The 26,561-nt window shown below is 41.3% G+C and overlaps 1 protein-coding gene across 3 annotated transcripts in view; it reads right to left on the bottom strand.

The window, feature by feature from the left end:
* LOC103696541 (P-loop containing nucleoside triphosphate hydrolases superfamily protein) overlaps positions 1–22,520 on the bottom strand; it is a 37,548-nt gene extending 15,028 nt beyond the window's left edge. Inside the window, exons 1-5 of one of the 3 annotated variants that reach the window (XM_008778206.5) lie at positions 22,187–22,519; positions 16,936–17,029; positions 7,644–7,757; positions 7,444–7,563; positions 1,197–1,301 (exon numbers count right to left, since the gene is read on the bottom strand). In XM_008778206.5, the coding sequence (XP_008776428.1) occupies positions 1,197–1,301; positions 7,444–7,563; positions 7,644–7,757; positions 16,936–17,029; positions 22,187–22,437 (684 nt within the window). In that variant the 5' untranslated portion in view covers positions 22,438–22,519. Of the gene's footprint in view, positions 1–1,196; positions 1,302–7,443; positions 7,564–7,643; positions 7,758–16,935; positions 17,030–22,186 lie in introns of all 3 variants that reach the window. The other 2 variants (XM_026800937.4, XM_088719839.2) reach the window with 2 other exon arrangements.
* Between the last annotated feature and the right edge of the window lie 4,041 nt (positions 22,521–26,561).

Genomic DNA, 26,561 nt, shown 5'->3' with positions numbered 1-26,561 from the left:
GACAACCAGTACGATGCCCAATATCGGTTCCGCCGATGTTAGAGTTCATGTTTGTGGAAAATGTTTGTGCTTATGATGTCGAGCTAGAATGTTATGACAATTTTGAGTCGAAGTCTTGCCTATGCACAATCTGTATGGGCCATGTAATATGAAAGACCTACACTACTGAACAAAGTCTACAACATTAATAATGCTGAAAAACTGGAAAAAAAAACATTTTTAAGATTGCAAGGTGGCCACCAAATGGGCAATTTTCACAACATGAAACAACATATTCATTTAATTTATGGTTTACAAGGATCCAAGTGCACCAAATTCTGGTTTGTAATTGTTTAAGATGTAGAAATCATCCGTAACAATGTCAACCATCTATTATATGGCTTGCCATACACTTTGGCAGACCAACTTTATTAGCACTATCCATTTCATAGATAAGAAAGTTCACATTTAGAGAATTTTGAATGTCAATTATCATGTGCAAATTTTCAATTTAAAGAACCATCATGGCTTTTGCACTAAACCACTAACCAAGATCCGCCGTACTGACCGTACCGACGTACCGGTGGGCTCTAGTATCGGTATGGTACGGGGTACGGTACCGAACCGAACCGGTACCGAACCGAACCGGTACTGTACCGGGCTAAATGACAAAAAGAATTTGGAGCTGGTATGGGCCGGTACCGACCGGTACGGATTGCAAATGGTCGGAATCAAAAAATATAGCTGTACCGTACCGATTCCGGCCCGTACCGACCCATACCGACCGGTACGGCAGACCATGCCACTAACAATATTTGGGCTTGAAAATATATATGTTATATGCAGAATTGCACTGCACTCTTCTGTGGAGCCTTCATGGCTTATGATTTTCTTTAATCCAACGTTGTTCTGATGTAGAAATGTTCACTTGATTGTAAAACCTTCATGGCTTACGCTTGCTGCTTTCGACCAACCTTAGTTTGATGTAGGAATGCTCAGATGATGATGGCAATGAAAGATGAATGCAATTTATTATACATAGGGTCATGACAACAACTATTTGGCTTTGACCAAATTCATTATTCGAAAAGGCTGGGAGCATTTGAAACTCGTTATATAGTTAGGTTAGCTACAAAATCATCTCGGCCAAGCCCCCAACACCCATCATGGAATAGTGACAATTGAACATGCATAAAGAAAATGGTAATTCCAATCACCTCATCAATAACCAAAACCCTCATTGCTTCAAGTTTAAGAGAATGTTTCTCAAGCATTTGGCATAAGCTCCCTATGGTTGCGACCACTATTTGAGGGGGCTCCGCCTGGAAGAATAATAAAAGATGATGAGTGCAGAATATTTACCATGAAAGATAATGCAGTAATTATATACCCTCGTAATACAATTTAGAGCTAAAGCAAAGGCATTGATAACTATACATAAGAAAATAATTGTTATAATAAATTAGATGAAATGGAATCAGCTGAGAGCTGTCTGGTAGTTGTATATATTCTTGAGTGTGCGGCAAATGGACTGCCATACCACCCCAAACCACCCAGTTGGGGGTGTACCATACCATACCGGATCGAAATTGGTACGAAACTCAAATTCAGGTTGGTACAGCCGTACAGGCCTCGTACCTATCCATACCAAAGTGTACCAAGATAAAAAGTAAGAAAAATGGCTCAAGAGCTGTTTTGGTACGGGGTGAATACCTACTATACTGACCCATACCATACCAAACCAATGCAGACCTTGGCACAACAAACCATGCTATTAGAGATTCTATAAAAACAAATAAGTCAAGGGACATTCTAAGTTATATCCCCATGTTTTCTCATACATGCTTAGCTAGGAGATAATCTGAATAGGCAATTTCAAAGCACCCAGATGTAAGTCCCACTTAGGGTCTGTCAACAATGATATGGAAGGCCAAGAATAAGTAAAGTAGATTAATATAGTGTGATTACTACAAGCAGATTGTGATAGTTATGACATCCCTATTGATATTGCAAAATGTTACAAGGGTTTGGGTATGGGTGTTGGGTGGTGTAAATCTAACAATCTAAGATTTGCATCCATCTTATTCCCAAATATTAGGATTCAGAGACCTGGCTAAAAAAGGATCCATTAAATGGATAGCTGCATGTGGATATATTGTACTTCACCTAAACTTGCAGCGAAGTATCTTGTTTTAGTTAATTTTTAGTCTCCGAGATATACTTAATATTTCTTTTTCTTCACATATTCATCTTTGTTATTACAGTAGCTAGTTTACTCCACCTTTCTCTTTCTTACACAAGCCAAAGACTAAAAATTAAATAGACATCAAAATAAAGGACAATAATAAAAATTGTTGGTAAATAAGACTTTATCTCAAAATAGAATATAAAATTGGGACTGAATATTAATTTGGGCATGAAAATACCTCTTCTTCCATGTGATCATAGTTGTTCATCGAATGTTCTCTTGTAAACACGTGGAACACACATGATCAAAGCGAGATAAAACCCCATCCTTAATCATGTTTTGACAATGCACCCATCATGATCTATGTTGATTGTGCCCTTTTCTCTCCCATTTTGTTTGTCAACAAATAATGGTCCTCTAACCACTGCCAAGGCACCAAGATCGCCACCCAACCTAGTTAGCCACTAGCATGGTGACCTGCCTCACCCTATATAGGTACTTGGCACCTCCATTCCTCACCTCTCTCTTGCTTGATCACTTCCTTTAACCTCTCTGTTTCCCTCTCCCTCTCTCTCCATTTCTCTTGCTTCCTATATTTTTCTCTCTATTGGAGTATGGTGTTTGAGAGCTCCAATGGTGCATGGAACTCAAAACACTGACCAAGACAGTGAGCAAAAAGTGTTAAAGCATTTAAGGTTGTTCAACGCAACATGAGAGAATATAAAAGCCATAGAGTATTCAGCAAGAGAATAATACCAAGAGAGAAGATAAAGGAAGAATCGGGAGAAAGAGGAGGTGAAGAGAAAAAGTTTGGTCCCCCATAACAATACAGTATTTCATAGCAAAGTCATCTCCAATCCTTCCACTAGCTAGCTAACAATACTAAGAGCTTTAATTATAGCAAAATATTTTGGCTATTTTTGACTCAGAAAACATTAGAATTTAGTTAAAATTTATGGAATATCAATTGGAAATCCTAAAGAGACCATTCCAATTCAGGGAATACTATTGTAGTAGTCAAAGCACCTATACCAATACCATACCAGGTTAGCACAATATGCCTTTATATCGCCAATATAGCTCAGTATACAAGATAAAGCCAAATCCAAAAGTCACAGTCCTATGTCTAAAAGAGTTAAGTTAACTTAACTGACATGTGTAAGTTAATTGGTATATTCTATTATTAACATAGTACAACGCGATTCATTTTTACATATCAAAATATTTAGAGAGGGCAGCGACAGCTTTGGAGACTCGGCAGCTGTCATAAGTAAGAAAAGTATGAATCCAGATATGTTACGCATCAGGAGGTCTCCTATGATTGGCTTGGTTCTTTTTCTTCAATGTTTTTGCAGATGAATGGTGGATTCATTTTGGGCTGTCCGCAAAAAAATCTTAAGTGAATAGCTATCCGGATCCTCTCCCAGACGGTCTCCTTGAGTGGCTGTAAGCGCAACCGGTCCACCTTCACCCTCATCCACAGCAAACAGAGGAACCGTTTGACACAGAAGCGCCTCAACGACCTTATATATGTTCACTACAATCTGAGATTGAGGCTAAAGTGCAATCAGGAGGAAGTGAAGCTCAAGTACATAGATCCGACCATAGTGCTTTCGTTGATGATGAGGATGATTCTATGATTGGATAGCTTGTGGGCCAGCAGCATGAGCTGGAGCTTGATAAGCGAGATTCGCCTGTACGACCGGTTAGTTTCGTAACCAGTGAAGCTAGGATCGATGCAGGACAATGGGTTGAGAGCAATATTCTACTCATCCTTCCAGTTGATTAACTACAGCCACAAGGGAGTCGGTCACCACATGACTCCTTGTTCGAGACATCCTCTCAGAGATATGATCGAGAGATGCTTAGAAAAGGCCGCTACGCTACCTGGTCGATTCGGTCAGAAGGGCGACATACATCCTCTAAGCATAGCCAGGCAAAGAGGAGCATGAAGGGTAAGAAGGCAGTTGCCCAGCACACCAAAAAAGAAAAATAAAAAGCACCTGCAGCCCCAATAGAGAGAGGGGCACGAAGGGAAAGGTAGCTGCCCAGCATGCTAAAAAAAATAAAAGACACATGCTGCCCCATGGATAGTGTCCAAGAGGAGTCAATTCACTCGGATTCAGAGACTAGAAGCAGCAGCTTTGGTGGTCATGGATATGCTGGCTAGGCAGGAGTGGAGGACAGAAGACAGTTATTTATGAGACAGAGCCGCAGGGTGGTCTTCGATTCACCGGTAAGTCCTAGTTTATGCATGCTACACGTGATAGAAACCACGGTGCACGATCTAGTAGAGCCCACGAGGATACGATTACATATAGAAGATGAGCTCCTCGAGATCATTCAGGAGGACGTGATACAGCTACAGATGACCTCGCACGTGGAGTAGGATCTATAATCGTATCAGATTCTGAGTCGGATATTGGATTCTATTATCCGCAGCCACATGCAGCCTATGACCCATACGAATACGGATATACATATAGTGTATCTGAGGCATCTTTCGGTGGCTATTATCCTATGCTAATCAGAGCATCTTATGGATCGAATTTTGCTACCGGCATATTCGGATGGTCCCTCCACAGTCGTATTATTAGCCAAAGGATACCTCTCAGAGCCAAAACTTTAGGAAGAGATCCGAGAGTGCTTCTAACTCAACGCGCGTTTCTAATGGCATGAGCATACAAGACTACAACGTTGCTTAGTTAGAAGAGTGAGCTGATGTGCCTCTTGACTATCCTGATGATCCGGATCTCTATGAGAGGCATCACTACTCGATCCAATTTTAGATATCGGTATGTATGTTATACTTTAAATGTATGTAATTGATTGTATTATTTTATAATTTTCACATCACTACTTGATTTGAGAATATTTTATAGCATGCAACATCTCACTAATAATTTTATAATTTGTATTATTTTAAAGCAATAAAATGCATCATTTAGGTTAAACCAGGATCATACAAATATCAAAAAATATCAAAAAAAATAAAAAAATATCAAATTACACTTACAATCATTGAAAAAGTTTAAAAAAAGTGACTACCAATTAAAAATTCTTGAAAACTCCAAAAAGTGCAGGTACGAAACTAGCATGCCCTATCCATACCGACATAGTATGGTACCGAACGGTACCGTGCCCTACCGGCCGTCAACCTGTACGGATCCCGATACCGATTCGGCGGTCCTTGGTACCACCAGCCTGCTCGGTAGAGTGCTCCTTGAGTATGTAACATGCATGGAACAACTCGATCGTATGTTGAATACCATGCAAAGCCAAAAGAAACAAAAAGCCAATAATAATCCGCCATGCATTGGGAACCAACTAGGCAAGCACTAATCAGAAACTATTGAGAAGAACTATAAAGGAAGGAAGAGGAAGCCTCAACCCAGCCTCTAGAGGCTCCTCATAAAGGCTAACCTGGGCATGATAGCAGGCATTCGCCCTCTCCTTAGCCCCAAGCAATCTAAAGAAGAAGCCAATCGAAACATGATAGCCAATCCGAAACTGGTCTAAGTCGTCCTAGTCCAGGATGCACTCAGCGTCGGGACCGAAGGTCTTCGGTCTAGTGCAGCTAGAGCCGTCAGAACACTAGGACAAAGCAGCTGAATCGACCAACTGGTAGGGAGTTCACTATTGTATATTGAAGCTCCATAGTAGCCAAAGGAGATGGAGAAGAAAGAAAGGAGAAAAGGCCAACCTATGAAGGTTTGCCGAGAGCGATCGATCGAAGGACATCGGAGAAAGGAAAGAGAATAGAGTCAAAGCTTCCACCAAATGAACTTCCACTGGATGAAGAACACCAAGAGATGGAAAAATACTCACCAAGTAGAGGGAAACTAACTCAAGCTTCCACCCCCTTAAATAGAGCTCTAAATGGTGGCGATCTCGGCACTCGTCCAATCATCCATCCATCGGCCGCCACATATAAGCTCGGCATTCAGTAATTGCTAGCTCCTACAAGTCAGAACCGCGAAAAAGAATGGCTGCAACGGCGAAAATCCCACCTGTACGCACGATGCTTTGAAAATAGAACCGACTCTGCACCCTCTCCTCTATAAATACGAAGCATAGGGACTCCCTAGATATGAGAAAATCTGGACGTCATGCTCTCATTCTTTATCTCTCCTGTTTTCTCTCGAATCTTTATTCGACTTAAGCATTGAAGGATTCCCAGCCAGACACATTCCGACGACTCTCTGATTGGTTTCTCTAGTTGCAAATCAACTCCGGTGTTGTGTAAACGCTCCTCCAGCCCAATTGTAATAGCTCAGCACTTTGGGCTAATTGGTTGGCCCGAAAGGCCGAGCCCATTAGGAGGCTGACCGTGCCCTGTTGCACGTAGGAGGATAAGACTCCAGTTAGAAGTCTTTCTCCTCTTCCAATTCTATGTAATAGCCCAGCAGTTTGGGCTAATGGGCCGACCCGAGAGGCCGGAGCCCATTAGGAGGTTAAGCATGCGCTATTGCACGTAGGAGAAGGAGAAGAAGACTCCAGTTAGAAGTTTTCTTCCTCTTCCAATTCCAGCAGAATCGAAGGCCATCTGAGTTCAACTAGAACTTAGGGACTTCATCTATTCAACTTCTCCTCCTCTGATTTTTCATTGAAAAAGGATATTGGATAGCTCTACGTGGCCAACCAACATAGGTGGATCTATGTTATATTACATTTGCTAATTAACTAGAGCCCAAAAACCCTACTGCATATAGTACATGTTTGGTAGGAAAATAGGGATGGTATTAGTCGGCCTAGATGGTGGAAGTGAGGAATATACTGCCAAACACTTAAAAAAGGACAAGCTTATATCTTGAGAGTGGATAAGTGTGTGTTATCCCTCCAACCAAATGCCAAGAAAGCCCTATCCCATAGAATAAATCTTACCCCTCCAATAGTACTTGGATAAGCTACCCTTATCCCCTCAAAATTTATTCTGCAACCAAATGCAACCTTACTGGCTTTCTCTTTTTCTCCATCATACACAATCTTTAATCGCGTGCCATCAACAATTTGAGAATTTGTCCTCATTCAATACAAAGAGAATATGAAGAGTTAATCTTTTGGATATGCCATACATCATGTAATGAGGAATAAATTAGAAACAAATTTCAGAACTCAAAGTACAACTGTGTTTCATTAACCTAAGTTTAGTTTGTTCCTTTCAGAATTTCTTTCTTCATATGTATTCCCCATCTCACCCCTTTTTTATTTATCAAAGAAATAACTACAGTACAATCACAAGATTGAAATTCAACATGACCATGTGAGAAACATACCTTTAGCCAGCATCTATGCCTTTTCAACATTCCACCATCTAACAAAGCCATGACAGTACATGTACGGGTTCCCTCATATTCCTTTGGCATTGCAGCAAGCGCTCTAGCAACCTTTGCGACCTTGAAAAAAGAAAGAGAAAATATAAGCAAGAATTATATATTAATACCAACTGAAAGTAATCTAGAAGAAATATACTTACTTGCATACCAAGCTCCCTAGTTGGCACCACTATCAGCGCTTGTACAGCAGATCTATGAAAGTCTATGGCTGAAAGTACCAACAATAGGTACGCCAATGTTTTGCCTGAACCTGTCTAGACAGTATAATATGTTACTGCATTAACATATCGTTGATGAGATCATTTTAAGCATTCTAGAGAAATGAAAAGAAGTTTTAGACAACCAGAGTAATGTAAGAAGCATGCTAGTGACGATATTCATGAAAAAAGGTGCCAAACGATCCGAGTTTGTGCATATAGATCATGTCAGTTAGCTTTTAAATGTATTACATCTCTAGCATGTACTGTTGTTGTTGGAAGATACAGAAAAATTGAACAGATATTCCAAAATATGGATAGTCAAAGAGGATGCAGACTTGGGTAATTGTCATGGAGAACAATCAGATTTTGCAAGGTTAAGTATCCAACTGTGGCTGCAGCCAGCTCAGTCAGAGTTGCAGTCAATGATGATCATTTGTATAAAGGAAAGGGAATCACCCTGTCTTAAGGCACAATGAAGTTAATTTAGCACCAGGGATACTGTGTTTAAACTCATCAAGCAGTTTGTATCTTGAAGATTCTTCATGCTCACTAATAGAAGATATGATGGTATCCATGCAATCCAATTATCATCAGCACCAGATAATCTTCTTAGGATCATATTAACAGTATGGTTGCTTAAGTTGACATGTAAAAGCCATGTAACTAGCCTATGTTCATTTTATAAGTAATAAATTTCTCCTAGTATATATAACTCAAACTGCACCTGGTGCTGCCTAATTTATCAGAGTGCATTTCACCTGTCCAAAAACACTCTTCAATGGTAAAGTTTGCCTCTTTGATGACCTCTATCTAAGTTTTATAGAAATGGATGAGAATTGTTAATGTGATTTCATGCTCTAAAAATGCAGCAAATATGATTACCCCAAATTTCGCAAATAGTTGATGATAGTAGTGTGTAGAGAAAATAAAAGTTTGCTCTTTGTTGGAAAACAAGGATTTGATTCAATCAAATTCCTAAAAAGACTGCAAGAAGCCCTATGTTTAAAACCCGACAAATGTCTTAAAACTGTTCAAAAAAATAAAGAACAACAATAGCCAGAATATAAATAATCTGTCTCAACACCTGACTAACATAGCACACATCTGGAATCAACTAGCACCCTGAAAGAAAGCAACAGCCCCTAGTATAGAAGCATTGCATTGTATGGACCATACACTGGTAATTACTTCAAAAGGCATAGAGGAAAAGCCCAACGACAAGAGGATATATTAATCTGACCAAGCTCCAAGCAAGGTTTTATATCTTGTGGGATGGGGCTGTCCCAATTTTTTAATGGATGCACCACCCTCCCACCCCATGCCGCCACTTAAGATAGGGGATGTGATGGGGACCTCAGCCCGCCAAGCCCAAATCCGGAGTCCATGGCCAAGCCAAGTCCCAAAGAAGCCAACCTTCACTGCTTGGAAGGAGGACATCAGCCCCGGCCACAGCAGCCGCGCGCAGACCCCTGCGCGCGCCAGCCACGGCGCGCCCATGCCAGCCACGCGCGGCCAACCGCGCGCACACAGGCCCCAGCAGGCGCGCGGCCCTCCGCGCGCACCCCTGCAGCGCGCACGCCCGTGCGCACCGGCCCAGCAGCGCGCGCACCCGCACGCACCAGCTCCGCAGCGCCCGCGCCCGAGCGCACCCGCCTTGCAGCGCGCGCGCCCGAGCGCGACCACCTTGCAGCGCGCGCGCCCGAGCGCGCCCACGCCCAGCCTGCCGCGCCCGCCTCTGCGCGCGCCCGCGCTCAGCCAGCAGCGCGCGCCCATGCGCGCGCCCAAGTCCAGCCAGCGCGCGCCCATGCGCGCGTCCGACTTCCAGCCGGGCCGACCCGCGCCCAAGCGCCAGGCCGACCCGGTCGCGCCAGCAGAGTCCTGGCGAGGTTCTGCCAGCCGAACCTCGCCTCAGCCGCAGTGGCCCAGTGCACTGCCAGGACACCAGGCCACGCCGCGCCAGCACCCGGCACACGCGCAGCAGTCTGCCACACGCGTGCCAATGATGGGCATGGACATGGCCGATGTCCAGGGGCACCAGCCCGTGCGCGCGCACCTAGGCATGCGCGCACAAGAGGAGAAGACCCGAGCGCAACAAGTCCACAGTCCGGTCAGCCAACCAAGTGGCCGAGCACAATCCAAGCCAAAGGGTCAAGCAAGGCAACCCGGCACGAGCCCGCGCACATTGCGCCCAAGTCAGCCAAGGGTAGGCCAAGCCAGCGCACAACCAATGGCATGTGTGCGCCCGACAGAATTAGCAAGGATCTGGCCAAAGTCCAAGTGGCGCCCGACCAAGCAATACAGCCATCAAGACATGTGCGCCCTGCCTAAAACAGCAAGCCACGACACATGGCAGCACAGCCAAGCAAGGCGCCCAGCATCACGCCCAGCCAGGACCACAAGGCAGCGCACCCAGCAGAAGCGCCCAACCAAGCGCACGAGCAGGGCCACATGGCAGCGCGCCCAGCAGAGCCGCCCGACCAGGCGCGCGGCCATAACTGGCCGCGCCACATGGCAGCAGCCCCAGCAGCGGCGCCCAAGGCTCCGCCCAAGCAAATCCCATGTGCGCCAAGGCAAAACCGAAGGGGAAGCCTGCAGGCTTTCCCATAGCTATCCGGCGAGCAGATCCAGGGGCGGCCAAGATGCATCCGGCTGCCAAACCAAAGGCCAGCAACATGCCATGTCAAGAATCCGTGTCAAGGGGCAACAAACACAAAAGAACAACATCAGCCCAACGGCAGCAGCATTCAAACCTGCAGCACATGGCAACCGGCGCAAGCACTTGAAGACCTTCCTTAGAAGGATGCAATTCAAATTCAAACCAAGCCGGCCAAGCAACTCATGAAGCACATGGCCGAATACATTTGAATTCAAATTCAAATGAAGTCGGCCAACTCCAATTTGAATTCCGAAGGCATGAAGCCAATAAGGCACTAGGCCTATAAGTAGAGGCCCTTAAGGCCGAGTTAGCATCATTCATCATATTTCATTTTGACTTAGAGTCTTGTAAAGGGTTTCATCCCTTAGGTCCCTTAGGGGTCATTCGGCCGAAAGGCTTGGGCTAAGGAGGAGCATATCACTCCCCTTAGATTGTTCTTAGGATAGGGCAAGGACACTTCCCGTCCCTTGGCCAACCATTCCATGTATTCGTTGTCCTCTTGGAATTGAATCTCAGTTTGTTTTCCCCACATCATCGATTCATTTCCTTCGCCATTTCTCTTGTGTGGACTATGCATTGGTGAAGGCCAAAGACAACAAGAAGAGCCACGTTACCCACAAGTCGGTCCCAAGCAACAAGGCAACCGAGCCACATCAAATCGGAGGATTGGGCTGGGGATCGGGACCGCAAGTCCCCAGGTACCCAACAGGATGTCCCAAGACATGCTGATCGGGGCGATGGGACAGTAGTGGGACAGTCTTGTCCTGATAATCAGGACAGTACCCCATCCCAATATCCTGCAGGACGTCCGACTGGGACTTGAGTCCTTGGCTCCAAGCACTCTTTAAAGAAATCAATATTTGGAATGCCTGAATCTGGTAGATTATAGTTTCTGATCTAATTCACACCTGTGCATCCAAAGCAATCTCATGTTTATGTGGTTCAACTCCCAAATTCCATAATATAAGAGGTCACATCAATGTGGTTCAACTCCAAACATAGTTAGAAGACTTCTGATTTGCAAATCTCCTGAGTACCTTGATTTTAGTAATTTCATTACAATCAGTTTGTCTTCTTAGCCCCAAATTGTCCCCTTCACTCCTTCATTTGATGAAATAGAAATCAGTTTTCCTGCTACATAAAGACCATTTAATAAAAGCAGGAATGTTGCAAAACACAACAGCTTAAGTGCCTAAATGCCCACTTATATGGCCATGTGGTGGCAAACTACTTTCCAAGCTGCAATTAAGATGCAGTCTAAACAATAATCTAATTGTTCGAGGAAAACATAATCCATTTAACAATCCAAAACAAGATCTAGAAATTAATTTGAAGACTTCGTTTCTCCCATGTTTTGTATCTTTTTTGAACAAAATCCAAAATCTAAATGCATTACCAACACAGTTTAAAGACTAAATTATGTTATATATCTATTCAATGTTGCTTTTTTTTTTTTATCAAGGTGCGCAATAACTTGGAACAAGCAAATAAGCACTTAGCCTGGCAGGACTCTTCTGCTTAGGGTGCTGCACCTGCTTTAGAATCTCCCTATAAATCCATCCCTGCACCAACTTCCTTATATAGAAAATACAAAATTAAAAATTAATAAACCTGCTTCGCCGCAACTACACCTAAATCTACACATGCTTTTGGTAAATAAGCTCTTTTAAGCAATCCATTGTACAATTTTTTTTTGTGATTTATGATCAGCCCCCTCCCTCCCAAACCCCCTCAGAAAAACAACTCCCTCTCCTCCCTCCAAATGCTAGACTCCATGTTACCTGCATACTTGCATCCGGCTCCAAAAAACTAGTGTCAGATATGTATCCAAGTCAGAAATGTATCAAACATTAGGATACTTACCTTTAAAGATTGGTGGAGAATAACGAGCATGATCCTCCAATTTTCATGTTAGAAGCGATTTTTTTTTTTTCCTAGTGATTGTCCAAGGATGTAGATATTAAAATAAGTTTGGAAAATGTCATTTTCTTATACTCTTAAGTTAATTAGGAAGTTTTGAAAGACCTTAACAAAGAATATCTTCTTAACATTTGTTTTTGATGTTTAAATGAAGAAAATTAGAGGTATAAATATATAATTTAGTTAACATTACATTTTCGCTACTTATCTCCATATCTCCTTTTTTCCTTCTTGCCAATTCAGACATTTGGATATGCATCCTAATGTGATCCTCATATTCATGTACATGCAACACTGGCTAGAGAAAGTCACAGGCCCTTTCCCTCCTTCCCTCCATTTTCCCTCTATATAGTTCCTTCACTTTCATATGTATGTTATCTTTTATTTATTCTTTTATCTACAGAGGTCCAACCAAAATTTTCTTTTGCCCCTGCTTCCACATCATCTTCTTCTTCCAGTACAACTTCTGTATACCTATACTTGATTTATATGTTTTTACTCTCTTTTTACTCTTCATTCCATACTAACATCACATTCCTTATTGACTACAAATTATCTTCCGATAGTCAAGTCATTATGTTCAATGTTTCCCATCTCTAATATTTGATCATACAAAGCAACTTAGTTCATAAATTATTCAGTCATTTTTTTCTAATTGCTTCATGATAGTTTGCAGAATCAAGATCTGCAATCTCGGTACCGGGTACCGTAACGGTACCTTATCGGTTCGATATGGTACAGTGCAGTACACCTCTGTGCCGAAATAGCTTTGTTACCTATTTTCTCGATTTTCATCTCGTTACGCCTTAGTATGGACCAGTACGCACCTCGGTATGGGACGGTATGCCTCAGTACGAACTGGTATGGGACTTCTACTAACTTGAAGATGTGTTTCATACCGATTTTCTCCCAATACGATACAGTATGCCCCGTACCAAGCAATATGGGGCGGTACAGTAGACCTTGCGCAGAATACTAGTTGAATGGTTAATATCAAGGTCCGCCGTACCGGTCCGAATCGGCGTACCGGTGGCCGGCCGGACCGGTACGGTACCGGTCCGGACCGGTACCGTACCGGTCCGGACCACTTTCTTTCCCATCAAAAAAAAAAAAAAAAAACCACAGCGAGGCGCTGTGGTTCCCCCCCCCCCCAAAAAAAACACCGTACCAGTGGTTCGCACCGGTTCGCACCGGTACGAGGCCGGTACCAAGCGGTACCGGCCGGTACGGTCTCCGTACCGGCCGGTTCACAGAAGAAAACCGGAAATACCGGTTTTCATCTGTGTCCGGTACCGGTCAGGGACCGGACCGGTACGTACCGGCCCGTACCGGCCGGTACGGACCGGTACGGCATTCCTTGGTTAATATAGTGTTTAACAATCTTGTAACATTGGTAACATGATAGGCCCTTTTATTCTCTTTCCATTGTGTTTGCTTATCAAGGCATTATTCTCCCTTTTATGCGCCTTTCATCTATCATCCAGCAATTGAAAGTCTACAGTAAGCTGGTCTATATCAGCTTCTTTCATTATGAAAACAACACTAGATCTTAAATTTCTTGACTTTTCCTTTTCAAAACCCTAAAACCTCACCATGCAAGGGTACCAAGTAGTATGGAAATTAGACATCTAAATTCACAAATATCCATCAAACCAAGGTTCACCGTCTCGGTACCAGACCCCATACCAGTGCCACACTAGCACTACGTCAGTACGGTACGATATGGGATCTTTTTAGCATACTGAGTATCGATACACCTCCTATATTGAGTATTGGTATGCCTCCTATACAGAATACCAATACCAAACCGATACGGTATGGTACGCTCTGTACAGCCTGGTTCAGGCCGATACGGCGAGCCATGCATAAAACTATATAAAAAGATATCTTTTAATATATAGAAAAATGTAAAACAATCACAAAAGTTGTTCTATTTCAAATTGTTGCTTTACACATATGCATGCAAGTTCTGAACGAATTTTATGCATGTTGCCCCCAATAGAAGACCTCAGCTTTAATAGCTATTGACTTCACTAAAATCTACATCAGAAACCAACCACCCTGGCATAGCAAATCATATAGAATGATTCAAGAAAGCTGACGACTTTTCCATCATTTTTAAATATTAAAAATTCCTGAATTTTAAGTGATTGGCAGCTTTTACAGTGATTCAGCTGTTTCATTCGCTCGGAACATACCATAACCACTATAACCCCCATACAATATTGTTTTTTCATAATCTTATATCACTTCATAGGTCATGTCGTAATATTTCTTGTTCAACAGAAAAGAAGTAAGCAGATCTTTAAGTACCTGTCTGTCAGTCCAAATACAAATAACATTTCCACTCTCTTCTCAAACAGAATACTCATGTGGGAAGGTAATGCAAGTTCACCTGTGGATAGCTGCAGCATATAATAGGACCCAGGGAATAGGTTAGACAAGAGTTTAGTCAAAGTAGTTGCTTGTGGTCCAAAATCCAAGATGGGGGCAACAACAACCTAATTTTGAATTTAAAAGCAAACAGAGGATTAATTTATCTATTCTAGGGTCCTATTGGTTTGGGAGAACAGAAGGTATATATGGACCTGAGGTGATTAGAATTCAATTGAAGGTTCCACAATCATCTTATAATCCAAAAATAGTAAGTCAAGAGTGAGGAAATAGACAGCAGCAGATTTCTCAAGAAAATCAAAATGCTAAAAACTAATAGAGATATTGATACACATCAAAGAGATTAAATGCTCAGCAGATTTCAAATCCTGCAGGAATACTTATTCTTAAATTTAATAAGATACCACAAGAAGAATTAAAGAGAAAATTAAACTGATTGTTATTTAGACTGCTGAAAGCAGCAAGCAATCAATCATCATATATATTAGGAAGCAGCATACAGAAGAAAAGATGTAATAATTATTAAGTAATGAACAGAGAAAAGAGACAAAAAGAAAGAAGAAAGGATGGGGACACCAAAGAGGAAGCAGAGCATATCTCCAAGGCTCTTTTATTTCTTCGATGTAAATGTAGGTACTAGGCTCCTCTTTGGCTTTAGAAAGGCCAACTGCACCATTCTCGTTTCCTAATCTAAAGTTGAATAAATGCTCAATTAGACCAGCAACACAATCCATTAGAATCCCCTTTGATCAGCCATTAACTAGGATCTAGATCAAAGCCATTAACTACTATCTAGATTCCTAAACATATCTCCAAGGCTCTTTTATTTCTTCGATGTAAATCTAGGTACCAGGCTCCTCTTTGGCTTTAGAAAGGCCAATTGCACCATTCTTGTTTCCTAATCTAAAGTCGAATAAATGCTCAATTGGACCAGCAACACAATCCATTAGAATCCCCTTTAATCAGCCATTAACTAGGATCTAGATCAAAGCCATTAACTACAATCTAGATTCCTAAATACATTACCCAGTTATGATCCTGGCAATCCAGGGGTCTAATAAATGCTCAATTAGACCAGCAACAAAATCCCTTGAAAATCCCCTTTGATCAGCCATTAACTAGGATCTAGATTCCTAAAAGTACATTACCTAGTTATAGTCCTATCAATCCAAGGTCTTGGGAGGGGCAAAACCTAGGATAAACCTACCTTTTTCTATTTTTTTGTATAAAGTGGCTGCCCTAGGAACTGAACCCACACCATTGCGCTTGTCAACCCAAGCCTTTTCCCACTACACCAAGCAACGACTCCTATCTATCTAGACTGTTAAAAAGATAAAATAATGAAAAACCAAAATTTCTCCCAATACTGGAGGTCATACTAGCCAACAATCGGTTTGGTACAGCATGAGTCCATACCATGCCATCTAGGGCATACAAAAAACATTAAGAGGGAGGGGGAGAGGGAGAAAAGGAAAGGAAGAGAAAGAGTTGGAGAGGGAGCGAGGGAAGAAGGGGGAGGGCCAAGGGTTAAACTTAACCCTACCGGAGCAAGAGAGAGAGAGAGAGGGAGAGGAGGGAGGGTGGGAGGAAGGAGGAAGGGGAATGGCCGAAGGAAACCCTAACCCTAACCCTAGCAGAGTGAGAGAGAGAAAGTGAGGAAGAGAGGAGGACAGTTACCGGTGATGCTTGCGGCAGGGGGGGGGGGGGGGGGGTGAGGTTTATAAATGAACCAAGAGTTGAGAGGGTTTATAATTGAATTAGAGAGGTTCGGCCTATTTACCAAGCCAACAAGGCGAACAATCTCAGTTCCTTGTTGAGTCACTTTGGTACATCCCGAACCAGCCAGTTGGGGCGGTATGGCCAACCATGGTCAATACCATATGTTGGTCCTTTAGTGATGCCACTTTGAATTGCCACTTGACCAGAATACACAAATAAAAAGGTTTGACAAGATTAAATATCCCCTTTCATATTATTCAACTATTTGTAGATCTCACTCATAAGAAGAATGTATTATCTATTTTTCGATAATCCTTTCAGCTCACACATGGCCATTGTTAGCATCCCCCCTCCCGGAGGCCCGTTACACCATAAAATTTTATTTTATACTAAACCACAAGAATTGAGCATTCATTTATCCAGATTGTACAATACATTATTTTCCATAGAAATTGAAAGAATATGATAACTACCAATCAAAGACCATATAGTTTTGACTATTAAGATTGATAGAAGACAATTAGTTGATATGTGTTAAAAAACCTGAGCATGTAGCACACAATCCCGTCCAGAGAGTAGAAGTGGTAAAGATTGATGTTGAACAGCAGTAGGGAAAACATATCCAATTTCTTCAGCTCTGCACAATTAAAACATAATGGACACATACAGATGAAAGACAAGTTATTTTAAAAGCTAAATACAGAGAACGTTAGCATGCAAAGGACAGAGATTGAAGTTTATTGCTTTGGTCATATACTCTTAATTTGGAAGAAAGCATATTTTCATTTGGGAACAAAGTATATATTCTTTGAAAAGCAGTCTCAACCTTATTAATCAAGCAGTTAAATGCTGTAAAATAAGAATAACTGATCAATCTTCCTTGCATACACATATGAGATGCCAATGAAAATCTCCAACTCTAAATATTACATTGAAGAAGGTTAAATTTCCCTCTAATAATAGTATAACAATAAACATAGATGGTCAACCAATATATGCCACTTTTGGAGATATTAGTGAACTGCCATGTAAATTGGATACTTGCAGAGCCTTCTATGCTATTTAGTGGATTTGACAACATTCTTGCTTCCACCAAAAATCTAGGATTGTCACTCAAGTTGTGCTGTCAAAACTGTGGAGATCTAGCCGGGTCGACTCAGGTCCGGTTCCAAATCGGGTCGACGGTTCCAGCCTTCTCCAGCCGGTTCAAAATCCGTTCCGGCTGGTTCAGGGACGAAACCGAATTTAATAGACGAACCAACCCGGTTCCCCACCAGGTCGACAGGTACGGGCCGAACCAAGCGGTTCGGTCCGGTTCGGCCTACCTTGCTACAAAACCTAAAACAATGTTTCCTTGTTATTGGATACCCAACTTGCTTATGATGATTCAAGGTCTCTAACTTGTAACGTTTGAGTCAACCAGAACTTTTAAACAGCCTAAAACTTCATTATATTAAAACTGATCAATTTCCTAGATAAAGATGAATAAAAAATAGCAAAAATAGTAAACTCGTATCCTTTCCCAAACATCACCTTTAGACGATTATTTTGCTCATTCAGGACTCAAACACGTCAGCAAAATGATCCTAAAAGATAATATGAAACTGCAAAAAGGAAAGAGAGGGAGAAAGGCCTAAAGAGAAGTGAAAATAAACTAAGCCATCCAATCCTCACAATCTGATCAGAACAAGAAGTTAAAGTAAGGGAAAGATGGCACCAATTGGCCATAAAAGAAGTTCCTTTTTCTTATTTTCCATCATCCAGAAAATTGAGAAATACACAGCAAAAGACCCTATTAGATATAAATTCTAAAGTAACATTTTCTATTTCCTAAAACACCCTTATATGACACTGGTAACTTTTAATGCATAGTGAGCATGAACAATACCATAAACAATAAAACAACAGTAATTTGCACAAATACTTTTTTGCTCTAAGAATGCCAAGACATATTAAAGGATAGATTACCCACATAATTAACCTCATCTAACCATCTAATAGGTTCCAGCCATACACATGACTAAGCATAAATTATTGTTGTGTTCATTTCTTCTGATTTCAAGAACCATTTTCCTAAAAGCAAATTTGAATTTTGCAAGTTCAAGCGATATTAGTGCTATTGGGTTCAAATTATATTTAGAGAAGTATTTTTTTTTGAAATGTACATGGATATCTTGGTGCCTAAATGTAATAAACATTTTAAATCTTTATGTGTTAAATTGTTATTAAATGATAAACTGATATGTTACACTCTAAAACAACAGAAAATATAATTATTAACACTTTATGTGTTCACAAAGTTTATTAGCATATACACACGCATGCTTGTATGTTGTTTCAGCACAAACCACCAAAACAATACACTCAAAGGTCCAAAAAAAAAACAAAACTTTAGATAATGTCCAATATGATTTCTTGACTAATTTTTGGTGTTCGGTTATACTTTTTCCAAAATTGCTGAAACCATTTAAACAACTGAAATTGAAACAAATTTAATCCATACCAAATGAACTAAAATAAACTAAAACTGGATTATCAAGACTTTGGCCAAAATTTTTCCATCCATAAGCCTTTTTTGGGGTCTCATAAACTGATTCTCTTATCTCAGAACCATTATGGCCCTTTCTCTCATCCCTTTGATCCCTAAGCCTTCTCAGGTGTTTCTTTTGTTTTCTTTAAACATTTATCTTAATTTTCATAGTTTGTTCTTCCTCTAGTCTATTCCAAAACTCCTTGGGTTTTCCCCTTCTTCTTTTTTTGAAACTTTGGTGGTGTTTGGTAGGCCATAGAACCTGGAATAGGGTCTTAGCCAGCCAAACACCACAAACCAAGCATAAGCCTAGAATAGGCTATGCCTAGTCAAACTATCTTAGGCTCATTTTTCTTGACAGAACTATTTCATGTCTACCTTGGAATAGCCTTATGACCACTTTTTATGCCAATTCCTTTTGTCCATTTAATATCATGCCATGTTTTAACTTTATAACAACTACATTACATAAATATCATAATACAGTATGATGATCAATATTGCAATTATGATATAATGTATTAACTACCAACAGTATTACTGAAATTACTTACATATTAGAAATATTGTTAACATATTATATGTATTGAATAATTAAAAAAAAATATTGTTATAATATCTATATCTATAATTTATCTTGTACGTAATCAATATCATTTTGATAACTAAATGATCATATACTATGATATTTCGAAGTAATATTTTCTGTAATATGTTATATTATATATTAATATTTATAGAATATGATTGATATTATAAAACAAAGATGGCATATCAACATATGATATTACAAAATGGAATTCATTATCACAATAAGTTTCTACAATAACACATCTACAACATTTTTACATATATAATAATAAGATTTTATTACAATACATTTTAGTGCATACTAAACAGGGGCCTTGAATCTTTCTTGATTTTCTTTAAGCCTTTTGGCAAACACTCTTATCGGGTACCTGAGTTTTCTAGGCTGTTCTTTTCCTCCCCAAACTCCTGTGTTTTATTTGCTTTCTTTGCACATTTTTTTGGATCATGTATAAACTGTCAAGTCAACACACACAAATATGATAAGGCACATATCATGACAATGCCTCAGTGGCATGTGGCACTAGCATAATACCATCTATATACCAATGCATGGCACAAAGCTAGGATAGTGTATGCCAAGCATTAGCATGACAAAGCACGATACGTACCATACTAGTTCCAGGCCGGTGTGCCACTAATAAAATACATCTATCATTCTAATCTTTCTGGCCTTCCCCACTTTGAAGATGATCACTTGACTTACCCTTTGCAACAATCAAAATGCTCTTACTCACTGCCATGATGCATAACCCATCTTTTATAATGTTATGCATAACTATTCAAGCTATGGATGTTGAACTCCCTATTTTAAACTAGTGCAGATATTAATTGGTCTCAAAGTCCATCTTCCATTAAAATTTCGGTACCAGCTGGATAATTCAGTCTCAAGCCAATCTGTTATTGCATGGGACGTAATATATAAAGTGCTTCACTTCATCTTCAAGTTTCATTCATCCAATGTTTTCCAATATCAGATGACTCAACAAAAATGTTCTTCATCCTCAACTTTTAATATCATAAAACAAGCCAATCCAGATATGTGCCTATATCAAGTTATTCGCTTGATAGTGATCCAACAAATATCAAAGTAAATATTTAACGCATAAATATGCATCCTTCGGCAATTTAGTTCCATGCCAAATTGGATGTTGAACAGTATGGCCAAGGTTCGCCATCTTGGCACGGAACTCCGTACTAGTACCATTCTATTACAGTGTTAGTACACGGTACAATACTGTAAAATTCGGCATACCAAGTATTAGTATAGTACGGTACTACGTATCAATTCGGTACAGTACATTCGAAACGGTACGGTACCGGCTGGCACGACAAACCTTGAGCATGGCCCTTCAAACATTCATGAATTCTAGGATCATCAAAGAAGAAGACAATGATGGAGCTTCAAAATGAGAAATAGTATGGTTCAAAGCAAGGTTCGCTGTCTCGATACCGGATCCCGTACCGCTTGCACAGTGTCGGTACGGTACAGTACAAAATTTTTTTGGCATACCAAATGTCGGTACGCCACCCGTACCAGGTACTAATACCAAACTGGTATGGTGCGGTATGCTACGTACTGCCCCTCGGTTCGGGCCAGTACGACATACCATAGTTCAAAGTCATAGTATTTAAAACTATAAGTTTCCAAGATAGTTGTTGGCTTCAATGCACCAAATATGCTTATATATTATTTACTGGTAAAAAAAGAGGATGGTTACCCGCTATGATAATATTTTGGGGGATTTTGAAGCTTGTTTAGTGGTTATGGAGTTGGAATAATTCTTCTGAGTGGACAAGGATATCCTCAATTATGGCTGATCCCTCTCAAGACTTATTGTTCTTTCACATTCTAGTTTTATCAATCTTCTCATAATTGAAGCCTGCCGTACTCCTACTGCTACTTTATTTCTTTTCATCCTACAAAACATGCACCAAATTAGTTTCGAGACAATGTTTTCCTGTTTGATCTCCACATAAGCTACCTCAAATGGTTGTTGTCTTCAATATGACAAGCATGAGGGGTCTAATTTATACATACTATTGCAAGGTCAAAAGAAGTTCTTTAACTATTGTTATATATTCCAAAGGGCTTGTGTGGGAGTTAGCGATTCCTCCTGACTGGGTGAGCACATCTCCAGGCTAGGTCCTCCAGTCTCATTCCCCCTTTTATTTCATTATGCATTTAGACCTCCATTCTCAATTAAAAAAAAAAACTTTCTTTTTGACTAGCTCTATCATGTTACTTTTTTCCATTACACATCATATGAATCATAGTCAACACTATGCCACATGACGAATCTAATATAAGTATTTAGCTTTCTACTCCAAATACTAACTAAAGTTTCATTCAGCGATCATGATTTCAGTAATCAATCAACCTGACAGTCTGCACTGATCTCATTATAGCAAATTTTGATCAACATCTAAGTCAAATCTTGATCAAAGTAAAACAGAACTAAGCAAGTTACTCCAAGATACCGGCTAGGAAGTAAACAAGTAATTAATAATATAAAACCTGACTAAATCCATTACCACCAAGAATCGCCATGAACATAGCCAAAGAAACGTAATTATTGCAAGGTATAATTTCCCATAAAACCATTCCAACACTTTAATGATAAGAAAAGAGGACTCAATGAGGCCATATTACAAGAAAAGTTAGAGAAATCGCACCTCTGCAGTATGTGTTCTGGCACACTCCCGCTGCAGATTTCACGGATAGTTGGAGTCGCGGCTGTGTGAGCTCTGCATGAAAGGGCAGGTGAGGCTCTCAGTGCCGAAAGAGGAGAGAATAGAAAGGGGCTTGCAAGCGAAACATCATTTGAGAGTCCGGGACTAAGGCTTCTGGAAGAGGAGAGGAGGATGTTAGATATACTGGGCCTGCAAGGTACAGCGCAGGCAGGAGCACCGCAGAAACAGACCATGGACGCTCTAGGGGGAAAGGGGGGAAAGAGAGAGAGCGAGCGAGACACAGAATGAACGCCCTCGAAAACTAGAAGGGAATCGGTAGCTAATTAAAGGGTGGTTCTATATACACCCCCCCTATTGCTCAGGACACCCCCCAAAAATTAAAAAAAAATTAAATACTCTCTACACCCCCCCCCCCCCCCCCCCCCCCCCCCCCCCATTTGCTAAGGACACCCCTAAAAAATTAAAAATACCTAAATTACCCCCCACCCCCTCACCTAAATTGCTCTCTACACCCCCCAACCCCCCCCCCCCCCCCCACCCCGCTCTTCCCCTCCAAAACACCCGTAACCCTTCCGCCCAAAAAACCAGCCTCAAGCACCTCGCCGGCGGCCAAACCCCCTCCGTCTCCCCCTTCTCCCTCTCGTCGCCGGTCGGTGCAGTGCACCTCGCCAACGCCCCAAACCCCCCCGTTCCCCCTTCTCCCTCTCGTCGCCGGCATTCTCCCGATCTCCGACCACCTCGCCGGCTTCTTCCGGAACCACCTCCCCGGCCATCTCCCGAGCAACGAGCACCTCGCCGGCGCCTCCACGACCACCTCGAGGTAGCTCCCCCCCCGCCTCCAGTGCTCCGTTCAGCACTGGATCGCCGAACAGAACCCTTCTGTTCGGCTGAACAGTGCCGAACAGAAGCCCTCTGTTTGGCAACCCTCAACCGAACAGAAGGCTTCTGTTCGGCTGCACGGTGCCGAACAGAAGCCTTCTGTTCGGCTGCACGGTGCCGAACAGAAGCCTTTTGCGGCCGATTCTTCGTCCCAAATCACTAGTTGCTTGTCCATGCTTCGAATGGGGCTTAAATCTCCTTCAAAGATCGCCTAAACGATGTAAATGGATCGAGGGGTTTAAGGGGGGTTTGAGGGGGGTTTTTTTTTTTCTTTTCAAAACGAAACGGAGGAGGAGGAAGGGGGGGTGTATGAGAAAATCTCAAGGGCAATATGGTAATTACACTAAAGGTTAGTTTGGGTATTTTTTTTTTGGTTTTTAGGGGGTGTCCTGAGCAATAGGGGGGGTGTATATAGAACTACCCCTAATTAAAGCGCGGGGGAGTAAAAATGAAGATAACAAAAAGGACAGTTTACACATATATCCTTGGCAATATGGCTTATTACACATTTATACTTTTTTTTTTTTTTTTGCTTAAAAAAAGGGGTAGGGGGGAGGAAGGGACAAGCCCACCCCCGCGTAGCAGCCCCACTAGGCCCCCGCCCCGCCAGGAGAATGTTCGATGCGGGCAGAAATGGCCGTGTGTTGGGCACCCCGACCGGTTTTACTCATACCCTCCCCACCCGTAGGCCCGGCTCAGCTACTCCTCTGAGCTCTGGCTCGAGTCCCACGTGTGAGTACGTCACACCCGGTACCACCCCGGCTACTAGCGGTTCAAGAGCGGTCCTATACCACAAGTCCAAGCAGTGGCCAAAGTAGTGAGCTCCGGTCCACAATTTAATCGTCGCCGCAGCGATTCGAACTTGAGACCTTGTGGTTAGAATTGCTGCCCAGTACCACTAGGCTACCACCTTGGTGGTACACACATTTATACTTCAAATTTTATTATTTGTACCATACCTCTCTAATCATCCTGCTTGGGCAATGATACCCTTTCCATTAAACTTAGGTTAAAAATAACCATTTTAGGTGTGAAAGTATATTATTATTATGAATTTAATTTAATATAGTCGATGATTAACAAGTTTTTCCTTAAGCACCTTGAAAAGCACCATTCCATTCGTTATTGTGGTTAGCTTTATTTAAGCAAGTTTTGATGCTCTTCTAGTAACTAGAGGTTCGAATGAGTTGAGCTCAAGCGAACCAAGCCTAATTCAAGTTCTGCTTGTTTTGTAATCAAGCTTGATTTTATACAAAATATATTTAATTATATAAAATAAAAATAAAAATAATAAATTATTAATATTTTCATTGGAGAGCCTAATCATATTTATTGACCATCCAAACATGTCGAGCTATAGGGCCTATCAATTCAGCGGCTATTGACCAGGGTATGGTGTTGTTAGAATACCAGAAATCTTTTTGATATCGATGAAGATGAGGTTGACAGCTACCTTCATGATGAATTGAAGCGGCACAAGATTATTATTTGGAATAAATGAATAAAGATAAGCTAAGGAAGTTGCTTTTTAAATAGAACATTTGTAGGAGTCAATATTTCTCAATATTTCTTGGAGGAATTGCTAAACAGAGTTATGTCGATTCCAATACCAGTTGGTGACAGGTTGGGTTGGGGTCTGTCTTTGGGTCTGACCACCAAGGTATTTGATTTCTACCATCTTTTTCTTTTTAAATCCAACCAGTGGAGAGCATTGCTTGGGTTTGGAAGCTAGAAGTTCATCTCAGGATTGCTTTATTTATGTGGAAATTAGTGTGGATTTGACCACCATGCAGAGCTGTATTACATCAACTTGGTTATCAGATTTTGAGACACTGCAATATATACCCAGATGTTGAAGAGTCTTTATCTGCTGTGATTCTTCAGCATAGAGTTGCATCTTTGGTATGGAGACCGGCTCCAATACAAAATTCAGCCACTTTTTCACCTCTATTTGCTGAAGAGTATCTATGCATTATCAAGGAGAGATTTTTTAGTAATGATTGGAAGGTGGAAGCAATTTCGGCTTGCTATATTGCTTATTATATTTATGTCACGACCCTCGCCCTGTTCCGGCGGGCCGCCGCGACGGTCCTAGGGTGCGGGTAGGCATAAGGCCACCAGCCACCACGTAGAACCCTACTACCTATCAATCATCAATAAATCTTGAAAATTTTGGCATGATGCATGCACAAAATGATCACCCTTCCTATATTGACCTGTTAGGATTATCTCAATACATACAACAACACTACCTGTCAGAGCAGCAATTACATAATCTGTCACATAATAAATCTGGATAATATATAGCAATACATTATCACAGGCACACAACTAATCTGCACATATATATATACCTGCTTCCCAATCCTTCCATAGTCAACCCATATCCACAACAGGATCTATGACTGTAACTATACACTATATACAACAGAAGGTTTATAATATACCAAAAGGTATAAACCTCTATCTACATTATACTATGGAGCGGCACAGCTAGCAGGCAATCTCTAACCCTGCTCCTCTCTATACAACACCTGCCCTGCAATCAAAAACACCAAAATGGGGAATGAGTATATGAATACTCAGTGAGTGGAGTAGAGAGTACTATGCACATGAGACAGGATATAATTATGGCTCGAGATGAAATCTCAAGAGCATATGAGCAGTCATCAATAACAGGGTGCACACAACTCAACATAAGAAATATGGAGTAAATCATCACAGTATCACCACAATCATAATCAACTCATCGGGAGCATATATAGAATAGTCAAATAAACATAAAGATACATCATGAATATGCTCAATAGATTATAACATTGAAATATGCAAATCGGAGTGTCAATATGCGAAGTCATCACTAGACAGCTGTCGGAAGGTGGGTCTTACGCCCCAGGCGAACCACAACAACTCTCTACTGTCACATGCATATGCAGGATAAGACACCATACTGATAATGTAAATGCTGGCCAATATCCAGAAATCCATAGAAACATCTCACATCTGTATACTAAACGACACCTCGCAGGATCTTACTTTGCCTGGCGGCAAGCCATATATAAGTCGCAGGACCGGCCGATCCTATGCCTAGGGCCGTGTCTGTTAGATGTATGCCTTAGAAGCTAATCTGGCAGATACATTATTTATTCTGGGATATAAATTTGTACTTGACTTTATTATTATTGAATAATAAATGGGCATCTTTTCATTCATATTGTTTATGTGTCTATGAATCGTCCAAGAAATTAATAAGATGATGATATATATTCTCAAGAGTTGAGAATTTGAGCCATGTATCATTGGTGATTAATTTCTAAATACTCCTGATCAATGGATCATCACGAGGACGGTGATCGATCCGATCAGTGCACAGATCGCTTTCCTTATGGATGGACGAGACTCGAGTCCACAGTGTAGGGACACTGAAGTGAGAGTGCAGGTGCTTGTTAGAGAACAAGGGTACTGAGCGTGACCAAGA

The sequence above is a fragment of the Phoenix dactylifera genome, chromosome 4 (assembly GCF_051530095.1).
Source record: "Phoenix dactylifera cultivar Ajwa chromosome 4, Ajwa_hap1_PhDact_Kaust_v1.1, whole genome shotgun sequence".
Taxonomy (NCBI): Eukaryota; Viridiplantae; Streptophyta; class Magnoliopsida; order Arecales; family Arecaceae; genus Phoenix; species Phoenix dactylifera.
This window is presented reverse-complemented; position numbering and strand designations above follow the sequence as displayed.